The sequence below is a fragment of the Ambystoma mexicanum genome, chromosome 1p (assembly GCF_040938575.1).
Source record: "Ambystoma mexicanum isolate Mex_15411 chromosome 1p, UKY_AmexF1_1, whole genome shotgun sequence".
In the NCBI taxonomy this organism is placed as follows: domain Eukaryota; kingdom Metazoa; phylum Chordata; class Amphibia; order Caudata; family Ambystomatidae; genus Ambystoma; species Ambystoma mexicanum.
The window spans coordinates 728,320,287-728,332,781 of NC_090921.1; the positions used below are offsets into that span (position 1 = coordinate 728,320,287).

The 12,495-nt window shown below is 48.9% G+C and overlaps 1 protein-coding gene across 5 annotated transcripts in view; it reads right to left on the reverse strand.

Annotated features, from left to right (window-relative positions):
* Window positions 1-12,495, reverse strand: part of ADAM15 (ADAM metallopeptidase domain 15) — a 583,228-nt gene that overhangs the window by 102,720 nt on the left and 468,013 nt on the right. For 3 of the 5 annotated variants that reach the window (XM_069650162.1, XM_069650165.1, XM_069650168.1), the window contains one exon: window positions 1,474-1,545. The exons of the other annotated variants lie outside the window; for them this stretch is intronic. In XM_069650162.1, the coding sequence (XP_069506263.1) occupies window positions 1,474-1,545 (72 nt within the window). The remainder of the gene's footprint in view (window positions 1-1,473; window positions 1,546-12,495) is intronic. 5 annotated transcript variants of the gene reach the window in all.

The following is a 12,495-nucleotide window of genomic DNA, read 5'->3' on the forward strand; positions in this document are numbered from 1 at the left end:
CACTATGCATCGATCCACCCTCCGATCCTCTGGCAAGATCTTCCATTTATATTCATATTTAGTAAAGCCTTCCAAATGCAGAAGCACAGTTTTACTATATTGTGTGCATTTCCTCTCAGACGCCACCCCATGTATTCTGTGCACCCCATTGAGAACTGCCTCCCATGACCCCCGTGCAAACCATTCCCCTGTAGTTGTCCCCATGTAGTTACTCCATTTGATCCCATGGCCTTTAGCAATATCCACTCTCATGATGACTTTTGAAGATGTACTTCTGAGGCAACTCACTCTGCATCTGTTTTTCCATTACTGAAATCAGTAATCAAGGACACAAAAAGCTTTTGGGTAGACATTAAACGATATCTTTAAAAAAGGGATAAAAGTATCATCTTGCTCCATCATCCCCACACCCACATCACAACTAAACCCACATCGGAACACACACCCACACAAAAAATCAGAAGCACAACAACAGCACTACCATCATCCACCCCGGCATATTCACCAATCATTATTATGCATGATCATTACCACTGTCGTCTCTACGGACAGCAGCGTGCCTCAACATCAGCGCCATCGTCATGATCTTTACCAACATAAATCATCAGGAATCTCACAGAGACTTCAACAAACACACCAACACAGTTTATTGGTGTCACAAATACATTTGAAACACTTGTGTATAGGCGCTTTACAAATGCCATTTCATATTTACCATCAACACAAAGTCCACAAATATACACACAAACGTCTTCAACATCACCCTCAAAACAACAGCTAACGCATTTAATATCACCATCGACGCATTTCCCAACACATTCAACATCACTATCTGCAAAACTGCCACCAACATTCAATATCAGTATCCACACATCTTCCAGCAACATCTTTAATGTCTGATAAGGCCTTCAACTTCACCGTCTTCACAACTCCTGCAATCGCCTGCTACACAAACTCGCCAATGCGAACACATCAAAAAACACAACCAGCAATCTCTCCACCACTTAGATCAGTTCAGTTCGATTGTCATTTTGACTGCAACAAATGACGTGATCAGCGAACTGCCACCAGCAGACACCCACATATCAGCACCAGCCAAATTCACTACATTCATAAAACAATCATCATCTCCTATCATTGATAACACAAATGATGCCCAGTCTGAAAACCAGCAACACTGCAGTACAACCACCAATAGATTCTGCCGCCATATAATTGACTGAAAGACCTCTAATGGTTCCCAACACCGAAAGCGCCACTGGAAAACCAACAATGTTTCTCATGACTATAAACACTAAAGGAACATCTCCAGCAATGGTCCCCACCACCATAAAAGCAATTAACCCACTAGCAATAGCCCCCGCCACCATAAAAGCAAATGCCCAGCTATGCATGGCTCACACCACCACAGATCTATTTCACCACCACCAAAACAGAGCAAAAGATGCGTCTGCGCACTCTGCAAGGGGTTACCTGAGAATTCCTGACCACAGGGTCCGCAGGCAGAGGCTTTGTGGGAGCTGCGGGCCTGTCTGGATCTGGTCCCTGAACAAAGAGAGCATGGACAGTGAGAGCAACGCAGTCACTAATAGAAAGTAGACTGCACACGCGCAAGCAACCGACACACCTAGGCCGGAACGCATCCGCTACTTTGCATGGAGCCGGCAGCAAGCTGACCCATGACTGACGCACTAGCCAAGGAGAAGGAAAGGTGCTGACTGACATGAAGGGAGGACATGCGACTGACTTTAATAAAGTGGCTGGGAGAAAGGCTGTGGGTCCGAGTTCGAAGAAATGACTTAAGAAAACTGACACAAGGGGAGAATTTTACTCAGTGACTGCTACATGGAGAGGGGAAGGTAAGGGCTGCTACCAGGATCAATGACACATCTGAAACGGTACATGTGGCTGTGTATTTTTGTGTACACATGTGAAATGGGCTAGGTTGGGTGCAGATGATAAACACTATAAAGTTGCTCCCCCAATGTAGACAAAATACGTGAAGTACGAAACACGCAATTTACGGCTATGACAATGCAGGAATCATGCATGTTTGTTGATTCATGACCAATTCCATTCTACGTTTGCATTAATACAAATTGCAATTTGACCACTACCAGGTGGCTAGGTGCAAGTGAAAACAAACCTCCACTCACACAACTGTCCTTTTTAAATGAAGGGATACACTTTTGGAAATATATCAAATATCACACACTACCCAGCTAAAATCCTACAATTATCCATGGTGCAAAAAGCAGCACTCTATAACCAGAGTGCATAGTAGAAGCCTTTCTGCTACTGTTATGAATCAGAAAACATGCTATGGCACTGATGCTCCGGAGGGTGGCACGGATGCTTTGAAGAGGGCATGGCTGCTTTGGAGGGTGGCATGGCTGCTTTGGAGAGTGGTGGCCTTTATATGCATTGCCTTCTCCTGACAACCCCGAGATAAAACACTTTTTTGTGGTCATCAGTAATTTAAATGCATGCAGTCCTAGGATATCAAACTCACGGGATTGGTAGATTACTGCGCAACAAATCTAGTCGCAAGAGAATTGGTCCAGATATGTGCCTGAATTTTGCTGCATATATATGTGGGGGTGGGTTTAGGGAAGTAAGTAAAGTGGGGGGACTAAAGGGTGGAGTGGGGGGACTAAATGGGGGAAGTGGGGGTCTCCCCCCGCATGTATATGCAGCAAAATTGAGCAGTAAAAAAAATACAAAATTCGACCAATTCTCCTGCGACGAAATGTATTCACAGTAATCAACCTAAACCCTATGCAAACGTGTATAGCAGGGACATCATTTGGGGGTTGTCAGGGATCACACCTGCGACCCTGGATGTCTCCCTTGCTACCCCTGTGGTCTCCCTTGCTAACCCTAAAACTAAAATGGAAGTTCCTGGGCTGTGGTTAGCGCCATGTGGCTCTTCGTTTCTGAAGTGGCTGGCTTTCTTGTTCAGGCCTCTTAAAAATAACAGGGGGTTCCACAAGTGTCTATCTTTCCTATCTCCCTGGCATGCTGTTCAGGATGTTTGCTTGCATGGATGAGGTAACGAGTGCCCAGAGTACAGGATGCCGTACGAGTGTGCGCTGCTTTCTCTGTGCTAATATAAATTCTTTAATACACAGTTATGAACCCTCCCAATGGTATGCATTTTGCGAGCCTCTTAAGCCTGCAAATTAGATCCACGTAGACATGGCATGTGGCCAACTTTGCACCAGACCTGCAGACGAACTGGTCTGATATTAAATCCCAGTTACCAGGTTAATGGTATCCACTACAGAGTGTCATTTGCTTTTCGATTTTGAGAACATTCAGACATGTAATTGCTTATTTGGCTATAGCCAGTAAGATATTTATAGCCGGTAAGATAGCTCAGTGGGTTGAGCACTCGCTGCTGCAATGTGTGAGTGATCTGCAGGTTGCAGATTTTAATCCTGTCAAGGCCAACTCAGCCTTTCATCCTTCTGAGGTTGATAAATGAGAACCAACACAGGTTAGGTGATATTGTATATAAATGTGGTCTATATAAAGCGCTTAAGCGCAAGTGCTATATAATAACACATCATTATCATTTGGCCTTCGACGTCTGCTTGCACTCACACTAATTTGGTAATATGAGCCTATTCATACCGATATCAACGATACATATGTTGATCCATTCTTGTATGAAATGTATATCACATTACAGTGATATCGTAACAATATTTTTCATAGTGTACTTAGGAACAATGCTATGTGATGCCACTTCCTCTTTTGTCAAGGGTGAAAAGTTGTGTTGCATCGCTTCCTGTGATGTCACTTCAGGGTGGGGTCAAATTACATCACTTCCGGTGATTTTATCAGAGGTCGAGGGTCGTGTGATGTCAGTTCAACTATCCCTGGAATTTTGGTGACATTTCATCCCTGGCATTCAATTGTAATTTACGCATACATTTTCTTTTATAGGAATGGCTTGTAGTTTATGGACGCGTATACTGGATTTTACCAGGTTTAAGTATCACTTAAAATCCAGAGGTTTTTTCTAATACACCAGTTTATGTGCACAGAATGGTGGGCAGATGTAGAGGCGAGAGGAGACTGTGGCCCGGACTGGGCCTGCTTGGATGAGGGAAGGACGCGGAGCCGGAGGAACATGAAACACAACAGTAATTATTAACGTATTACAGGAACTGGTGTTTCTGCGCCAACACTCCTCCCTCCAAACCCCTCGTCATCCACTCCGCCCCTCTTCCTTGGCGGGCGTAAACCTTAAAAGGCATAAAGAATGGTAACACCACCCCCGGACGAATGTTCAAACATCCAGGTCAACTTTCTTCGACCCAGCGTAACGGCTTCCATGTTACTCGCTGCGGTCTGGCTTGTCGGTCATACATTTGATCCCCACCCAGAGGATCACACAGAGTTCCCTCTTGGCTCGAACATCCTCCAGGCGGGACCCACAAGTCATCTTGTGGCTCTCGAGACACCGGATCCGGTTCCGGCGGGGGAGATTCACAATCTTCCCTTTTAACATAGTGCTTGAATAGGGAGCTGTTTCTCGTAATGGCCTTGTCTTCGTTCTGGGCTGTCACCATCATCCCTTTTACAGCCGTAACACGCATGTGGCTTGAGGCGAACTGGGAGTCTGTCTACTTTACCATGGGCTGTTGGACAAGAACCTCGTCCCCGATCTGGAATCCTTGGCACGGCCCGATGCCTTGTGTTCGAGTCCTGCTTCGTTTTCTCTTTCAACTCTACATCCCTCTGGGTCACTTCGGCATTGGCACCTCCTTGGGTCGTGGAACCTCTCACAATGCGTGTGTGTACATCGTATCGAACCATCAGTTCTGTCGGGGTCTTGTTAATAGCCTCGTCCGGGGTATTGCTATAGTCCCGTGGTAGCCGGCATAGGGCCTGATGGGGATTGGTGGAATCTATGCGGGCCTTTGGAGAGTTTTCTTTATCAATGCCATAAAGCGTTCCGCCATGCCATTCGCTTGTGGCCAGTGGGGAGTTATTTTGAGGTGCTTGAATCCGAGGTGTTTCGCCAGTGGCTCGAACTCATGACCATTTAACGGCGGGCCATTGTCGCACTTGATCACTCTTGGGATGCCCCATTCACTGAGTACCTCATACAGAGTGGCTGCTACCTGAGGGAAAGCGGTGGTGGCAAGTCCCTTAACAATGGGAAATCGGGAGTACTCGTCAGTGAGGAGGAGGAAGTACTCGCCAGACTCCATTGGTTCGTAGAAGTCGACTGCCATCCTTTCCCATGGCCGCTCTGGGATTTGTGTGGGCCGAAGGGGCACCAGTGGCTCTGCCGGTGCCATGCACTGGAAAGCAAGGCAGTTCTTGTTGCACTCATCGACCAGTGCGTCCAGAAAAGGGAACCAGATATGGCATCGTAGTTGTCTCTTGGTATTTTTCGCTCCCCGGTGTGCCCTCGTTGGCTGTTCGGACCACGTCTGCTCTAAGGGTGGCAGGAATGACGATCCGGTAGCCTCTCAGGAGTATGTTGTGGTCTTTTACAGCCAGTTCAGACTGCTCCCTTGCCAGTCTCTCCATTTCCTCCTTCCACACCCCCGGTGAGCCAAAGTCGCTCGTCGGTAGTCCTTCCATTTGTTGGTATTTGTCAGGCTGATGGCAAGGGAGATTGTTGGGTCAGCAGCTGACACGGCCGCAACCACGTCCAACGACAGGGCAGGCAGAAGTGAGTTAGCAGCCACATAGTCAATGTAAGCAACGTCACCCCCACGGGTAACTGGAAGGCCCGGAGGATGACTGGATAGGTAGTCCGCCGGATTTAGGCCACCGCCAGGCCAGTGCACAATGTCGTAGTTGTACTCCTGCAGTCTGATGGCCCATTGCTCTATTCTCGGGGGCATCTTGGTGCATCGGTTGCCAAACAATGATAGCAGCGCCTGATGATCGGTGATCAGGGTGAACTTCTTGCCAATAATAAAGTTGTGGAAATGCTTACAGACCCAGATGGCGGCTAGGCTCTCCTTCTCAGCCTGCGAGTAGGCGGACTCCAGTGTGGACAGGGCCCTGCTGGCATATGCCACGATGTGTCTGGGGTTGATATCAGCGACGCTTGTCTGTGCCAGAATGGCACTTAGGCCAACCGGACTGGCGTCCACTATAATTTCCGTGTGCCAGAAGGGGTCGAAGTACGCAAGGCGATGGGCCTCAGTCAGGGCTCACTTGATCGATTTGTATGCCTGTTGGCATGCTGGGGACCACTCGAACACGGCTTCTTTCTGTAGCAGCTTCGTAAGTGGTTCAGTGATCGAGGCGTAATGAGGAATGTACCTAACACAGTACCCAGCCATCCCTAGGAAGGATCGGACATTGGAAACTTGCTGTGGTTCCTTTCATTTGGTGATGGTGTCTACCTTCTCCGGGTCAGGCGTCATCCGATCGCCAGAGAATATGTGTCCAAAAAACTTCAGCTTCGATTTGCTAAATCGACATTTGTCAATGTTGAGCGTGGGGCCTGCGGCTTGGACTGCCGCACAGGTGGCGAGGATTGCGGCATTATGGGCCTCTATGGACGCACCAAAAATGAGAATGTCATCACTGTAATCTAGTGCACACGTGATTGGCCTGATGATCTGCCTCACAGCTTCTTGAAAGATCTCAGCCGCCGAGGAGATAACGAAGTTCAACCTCCGGTATCGGAACAGCCCATCATGGGTGGCAAACGTTGTTATCACCCTGGAGTCAGGGTGTAGCTCCAGTTGATGGTACCCTTGTATCAAGTCAAGCATGGAGAACTTTTTTGGCTCTGCAGGCGAGTGTAGAGGAGAACATGCCTTTGTAGGCAAGGGAGGCACAAGCGGGATGCAGGGGTTGGAGCCCTGTCGGGTGGGGTAGCTCTCCTTCAACGCAGCTGCTCACCGTCTGTGCACTCCAGCTCTGGCGGGAGTGTTGATGGCTCGGTATTCTTGCTGCAGGCAGGCACTGTGGGAGGGGCTCTGCCCGACGCCACCACAGGTGCTCTCCTGCGCCACGGGGTGTTCTGATGGCCTGCAGGGCCGCTGCAGATCTGGGGCGTTGTGTAGCCCTCCAGCAGGTCTTCACATGGCGGTGGGCGGGTTGGGCTGCACCCACAGCAGTATAGCGTATGGGCCTGGGCCCATCACCTTAAAGGAGGGACACGGCGGGACTCGCTGACACCGGAGAGCCAGGCAGCACTGTGGAGGAGGAGGAACTGGCCCAGTGGGATCACCAGCCGCATCAAATGGTGGGATCACCCGCAAAGGAGGAGTGCGGCTCACATGGAGAGATCCTTGTCGCCAGATGTTGACCCGACTGGGCCTGCTTGGATGAAGGAAGGAAGCAAAGCCAGAGGAACATGAAACACAACAGTCTTTATTAACGTATTACAGGAACTGGCGTCTCCGCGCCAACTCTCCTCCCTCCAAACCCCTCGTCATAAACTCTACCCCTCTTCCTTGGCGGGCGTATGCCTTAAAGGCATAAAGAATGGTAAAAGAGACTGCTAAAGAAATGACTTCCTGGAAATGGATAATGAAGCAGCAAAGAGCCTTGGACTGACTGAAAGCGACTGGCTTTCATCGCACAATAGTGACAGGGGTGAGAAGAGAGACAGACTACGGCACAGACAGTTAAAGTGAACCCTTGTGGGCGACTGTGCATGCTACATTTTACATATGTCAGAATGGTCATATGCATGCAACTTTATGTATTAGTTGTAAAAAGGCATATGTTGATTTCCAGGCTGAGGGCATAAGTGGTTACCTATAAAATAGGCGGCAGTCGAATGTGAACCAGTGCAGATGTGTTTGTTTATGGCTGTTACTACAAGAGTCTTATTACTGTAATACTGTGGACAGTGAAGTGTGAGACTCTGCAGCTACATGAGCAATGAATCTCCCTTCCAAGGGACACAGGACTGTATCCTACTTACTCCTAACTACCATGCCGAGAGTGAGGCCTACTTCTGTTAGGTTGCAAACTAAGAACACTTGTTAAAAAGGAAGGAATAGGCCAATGAAAAATGCAAAGTCAGGGTGGGCACATTTAGTGAGGCACTGTTGGCAAATGGTGTTTTTAGATTTTTTATGAAATTGTAGAAATTCTGTGCTAGTTTTCCATCTGAGAAAAATAACTATCTAGCCAAGAACTCCAACGACTAGCCCCACCCCACATCTTTTCGGCAATACTTTGGCACTAGTGGAAGTGGTGAAAAGCACTGTACAAAAAAAGCCAGCTAACATAAGCCTAGGTTGCTGCTTTTCTTCTGCTTCTCTCTCCCTACTATTCGTTTTTCTCCCTCCCGCCGTGCTTTTACAGTGGTGTAAAGCACTATACATGCTACACAATACAACTACGTACACGCCTGTAGTAGAGCAACTTGGCCCAGTTGGGTGTCAACTTCATGACCAAGGACTGTGGATAAAGGGGACTTGGATTCCAGTTTTCAAGCTGAATCAAAGTACCTTGAATAGGCTTCTCAATTTAGCCAATGGAGCATCACAATGGCCATCTGCACATGATGCCGTCTTTAGGGGTCCAGGGTTAGCGTGGTGGCCCCATTCCGGATCAGAGAGAGTATCTGGACTATGGGTCTCATTGCAAGTTGGGCGGTGCGACTAAAATTGGCAGTAATGCAGCAGGAACGGGGTTACCCACTGCAACATTATGCTTTTGGCAGGGGGGAGACGGGGGTGGAGGAAACAACCTCCAGCAAGATACTGGAGGTAATCCCACCACCTTTATGCCAAAATAACGTCCATTTTGGCAAGTTTACTGCCAAAATACCACCAAACCTATGATGAGGCCCTCTGTCAGCAGAGTGCCGGTGTAAAGAGCATTTGTACATTCATGGCACCGGGACTGTCCTAGATGGCGAGATAGCTCTCGTCTTTGTCTAGACAAGGCGTTCAGACTTCAAGTGTGTAAAGGGATAAGTACATCAAGTGTCGGCATATTCTGCAGTGTAAACATACAAAATATATTAAGCAGAGCCTCTAAATCGCATTCCTTGTATACTGGCTCCGATTCTGGTGCATAATCATCAGGCCACAGAAACTGAATTTAATTCATACCAACAATGCAAGTATGTACATTTTTGATCTATTCGGGTCCAACAAGCTTTCAGACATCCAGACTTGGGTATATACCAGCAATGAGGTGCAGTAGAATGTTGCAGCAATGGAGGAGGGGGGATGCATAATCTCCTTACTGCCTCACTAACTTTGTCAGTGTGTAGACATGTTACGTTAGGTCACATGGAATCTGTACCACCGTAAATATGCTGAAAATGAACAAAGGCAAGGATTGAAACTTATAGCACTCCACACATCAGGGATCCCTGAAGCAGAAGATGCCCCAGGAATAAATAGTCATGACATGTTCTACCAAATGAATGATACAAAATACAGCTGTGTACACGCATTGTATGTATTCAGCCTTCTATTTGCTTTTTTTTAAAGATGTATACGAAATAGACGTTTTGTTGTCCGTGTGCCTTAAATTGAATATAGTTCTGTTTTAAAGAGCATGGCAGCTTTGCCGTAGCACTATGTGATGTTTTATGCATGCATCGCTACAATGCTGTTTTGGGCAGGAATATTCTATTTATGTTCAGAGACCAATCAAGGACCAGATGATCTTGATTTATTAGAACTTTCAAAAAATTAAAATAAGGAGAAAAGCCCATGAAAGGTAATCTATGAAATGTGCATACATCACTGAATGCATGAATATTCAATACCGTGGGGGGGCGTGGCCTGGGCTCATGGAGTGAGGAGCTGCCTGGACAGAGCTCCCATCCTGATCCTCGACATGATCCTTTATCCTCAAGGCAACAGAGGTGATTAGCAATTGAATCAACACCCATGTATAGAGGAAGCGGTCCTGCCACCAATCGCAAGAAAATCGAAGGAAATCAGAGTTTGTATGCCAAAACCCGAGGCTTCCAAACAAGCGTCCCCTGGCCGGCAAGATGGTGGACAGAGCCGCGGTCCGGCAGTGAGGAGGGGGAGGAGCAGCGTTTCGCACTGCGCCTCACCGCACACATCGGGGGAAAAGGGGCTCGCACCTTCCCTGGCCTGCGGACCGCTCGGCACCAGCAGACCGCCTACAACAGCAGAGCCCCGGAACATCCAACAGAGTGAAAATCGGAGTGGGCTGCGGCTGGAGCGCCGAAGCCTCGACTGGAGGTAGACGTGTCAGACGGCTCCCAACCGTACCAGATACGGGCGACCCCCGTCAAGGGAAAGGACTCATAAAGAGGACCTGGAGTGGCAGCTGGAGGGGAACGAAACCATATGACACATGAAGAGTGGCGGAATACTCCCCGTGAAAATATGGAAGGAGGCAATTGTAACATCACGAAGATGCAGCGGCCTGCTGAGAGCTCCGTAGAGACTCTGGAGATCGAAGGGCAGCGATTGATGTGTTGAAGGGAGAAGAGAATGGAACAGAAAGGCACTGGGACCACATCCCTCCTATCCCGCGACTGGGGCTGAGTCAGCTGCTGGACAGAACACAGTGCAGCTGCAAAAAGTGACATTAAATGGAAAATTACTCAGGATAGCTAACGGAAGCCTGCGCACTGCCAAACCAGCGGAACACTTGGGGTGCACTGCAGTGCTAGAGGGGTAAGGTGTGCTGGACACCTCCATCGAGGTGTCGGGTGATCCCGCCGGGCCACGCAGGCCCGTCAGCGACTGGAGCACCGCGACGGGCTGCCGAAGGAGGTAGCTGGGATAAAACAAAGCCCCGTAGACCAGAGACAACGAAAGAGAGGGCACTACACTGCAGTGCCCACAGACACACGAGGCAGCACAGCCAAATATCAATATACCACGCACAGCAGTCCCTGCCAAGGAGAAGGATGAATTGTGATTACCTCTCTTGTTATATACAATAGCAGCCGCGTTACAAAAACAGACTAAGGGCAGAGATAAAGGCCTGAGACTTGCGGCAGAAGAGTTAGGAAGGCTAGAGCCTGCTACCTCCAGCGAACATTTGTCGGCAGGACGGCTGCATTGCGCAGTGCTGCCTCCCAGCACATACCCCTAACTGGGGCAATAAGAGACCTGGGGACCAAGGGAAGGCTGTCACCAAACTTTCCCTCAACACACTAGGGGCCGTGGGGAGGCTGTCTAAATGGATGGTTGTGCACCCCACTGAAGGGTCCTGTCCCTAGGTATGCCACACATAGCACTCAGCGCATGCGACTGAAGGCAACAAAGGGTGCCACTGGAACCGGACAACCCCATCGTCAAAGGGGGAACTTGTTCAATGCTGAGAGCATTGCCCTGCACAGGGACAGACACAAAGCAGAGTGCTGTAGACCCGGGGGCAGCTAAGTGGGGGGCAATCACTGACTGTGCGGATCCATCTGCCTGGCAGGCCGAATACACGTCAGCTGGAACACAAGAGGACGCCACGGGCAGAGGCCTGAGCTTGCTTGTAGGCCCGGCAAGAGGCCACACAGCAAAACAGGCCCTAACAAGACATAACGCTAGCCCGCAGGCCAGCATTACTTGGGTTCACTGCAGGTGGCTATGTCCTCACCCAAAAGGAAGAACAAATCCACAATTATGGATTCCTTCCCTGAAGCCAAACCATGAGAACAGATGCAGAACACCAATGTGGCTCGCACTGATAAAGAGACTCCAGAAGAACCCAACAAAGATAAGCAGGTGCTGGAGCTATTGCTGGGCTGCACTCCTTTATAGACACCAAAATAGAAGAGGTCAAAACAGATATGCAAGTGATACGCCAAGACATGCGCAACCTCACAGAGCGTGTAACTGACACGGAGGCTGGGCACCAAGGCACACTGGAGGCGTGGAAGGATATCCAGACTAGAGTGCAGGAACTGGAGAGAAGAAATAAAGTCTTGGAAGAGAGGGCGGAGGACGCTGAAGGGCGGTCTAGACGCAACAATGTGTGCCTAATAGGAATCCCTGAGGGGATGGAAGGCCCCAACCCCTTGAAATTTGTTGAAACCTTGCTACAACAAGAGATCAGCGCTGGTTGACTCTCACAGGGATTTGCGGTGGAGAGGGCCCGCAGAACCCTACAAAAAAGGCCACCACTTGGATCACACCCTCGCCCAATGATAGCAAGGATCCTAAACTTCCAGGACAGAGAAATCATCCTGCGCTACTCGCGAGAAGGGGGCAAAATAAGAAGAGACAACGCCAAAATTGCAATCTACCCGGATTACACCCCAGCAGTACAGAGAGCAAGAAACTCCTTCGTCTCAAGGCCAGGCTATGGGAGCTAAACCTCAAATAGATGCTGATGTACCCATCAAGACTCAAAGTGATATACAAGGGACGAGCTGTCTTCCTAAAGACCCTGGAGGCGGCTACCATGTGGCTGGAACACAACAACTTGGCGGAGGGAGTAGAAGCTGTGACGTAGTCTGAAGCACTGAGGAAAGGGGGGGAGCTTGTCAATTATGACACCTTGGAGAACTATTCGACATGGTACGACTCTTCAGATGCCCACATTCACCACATC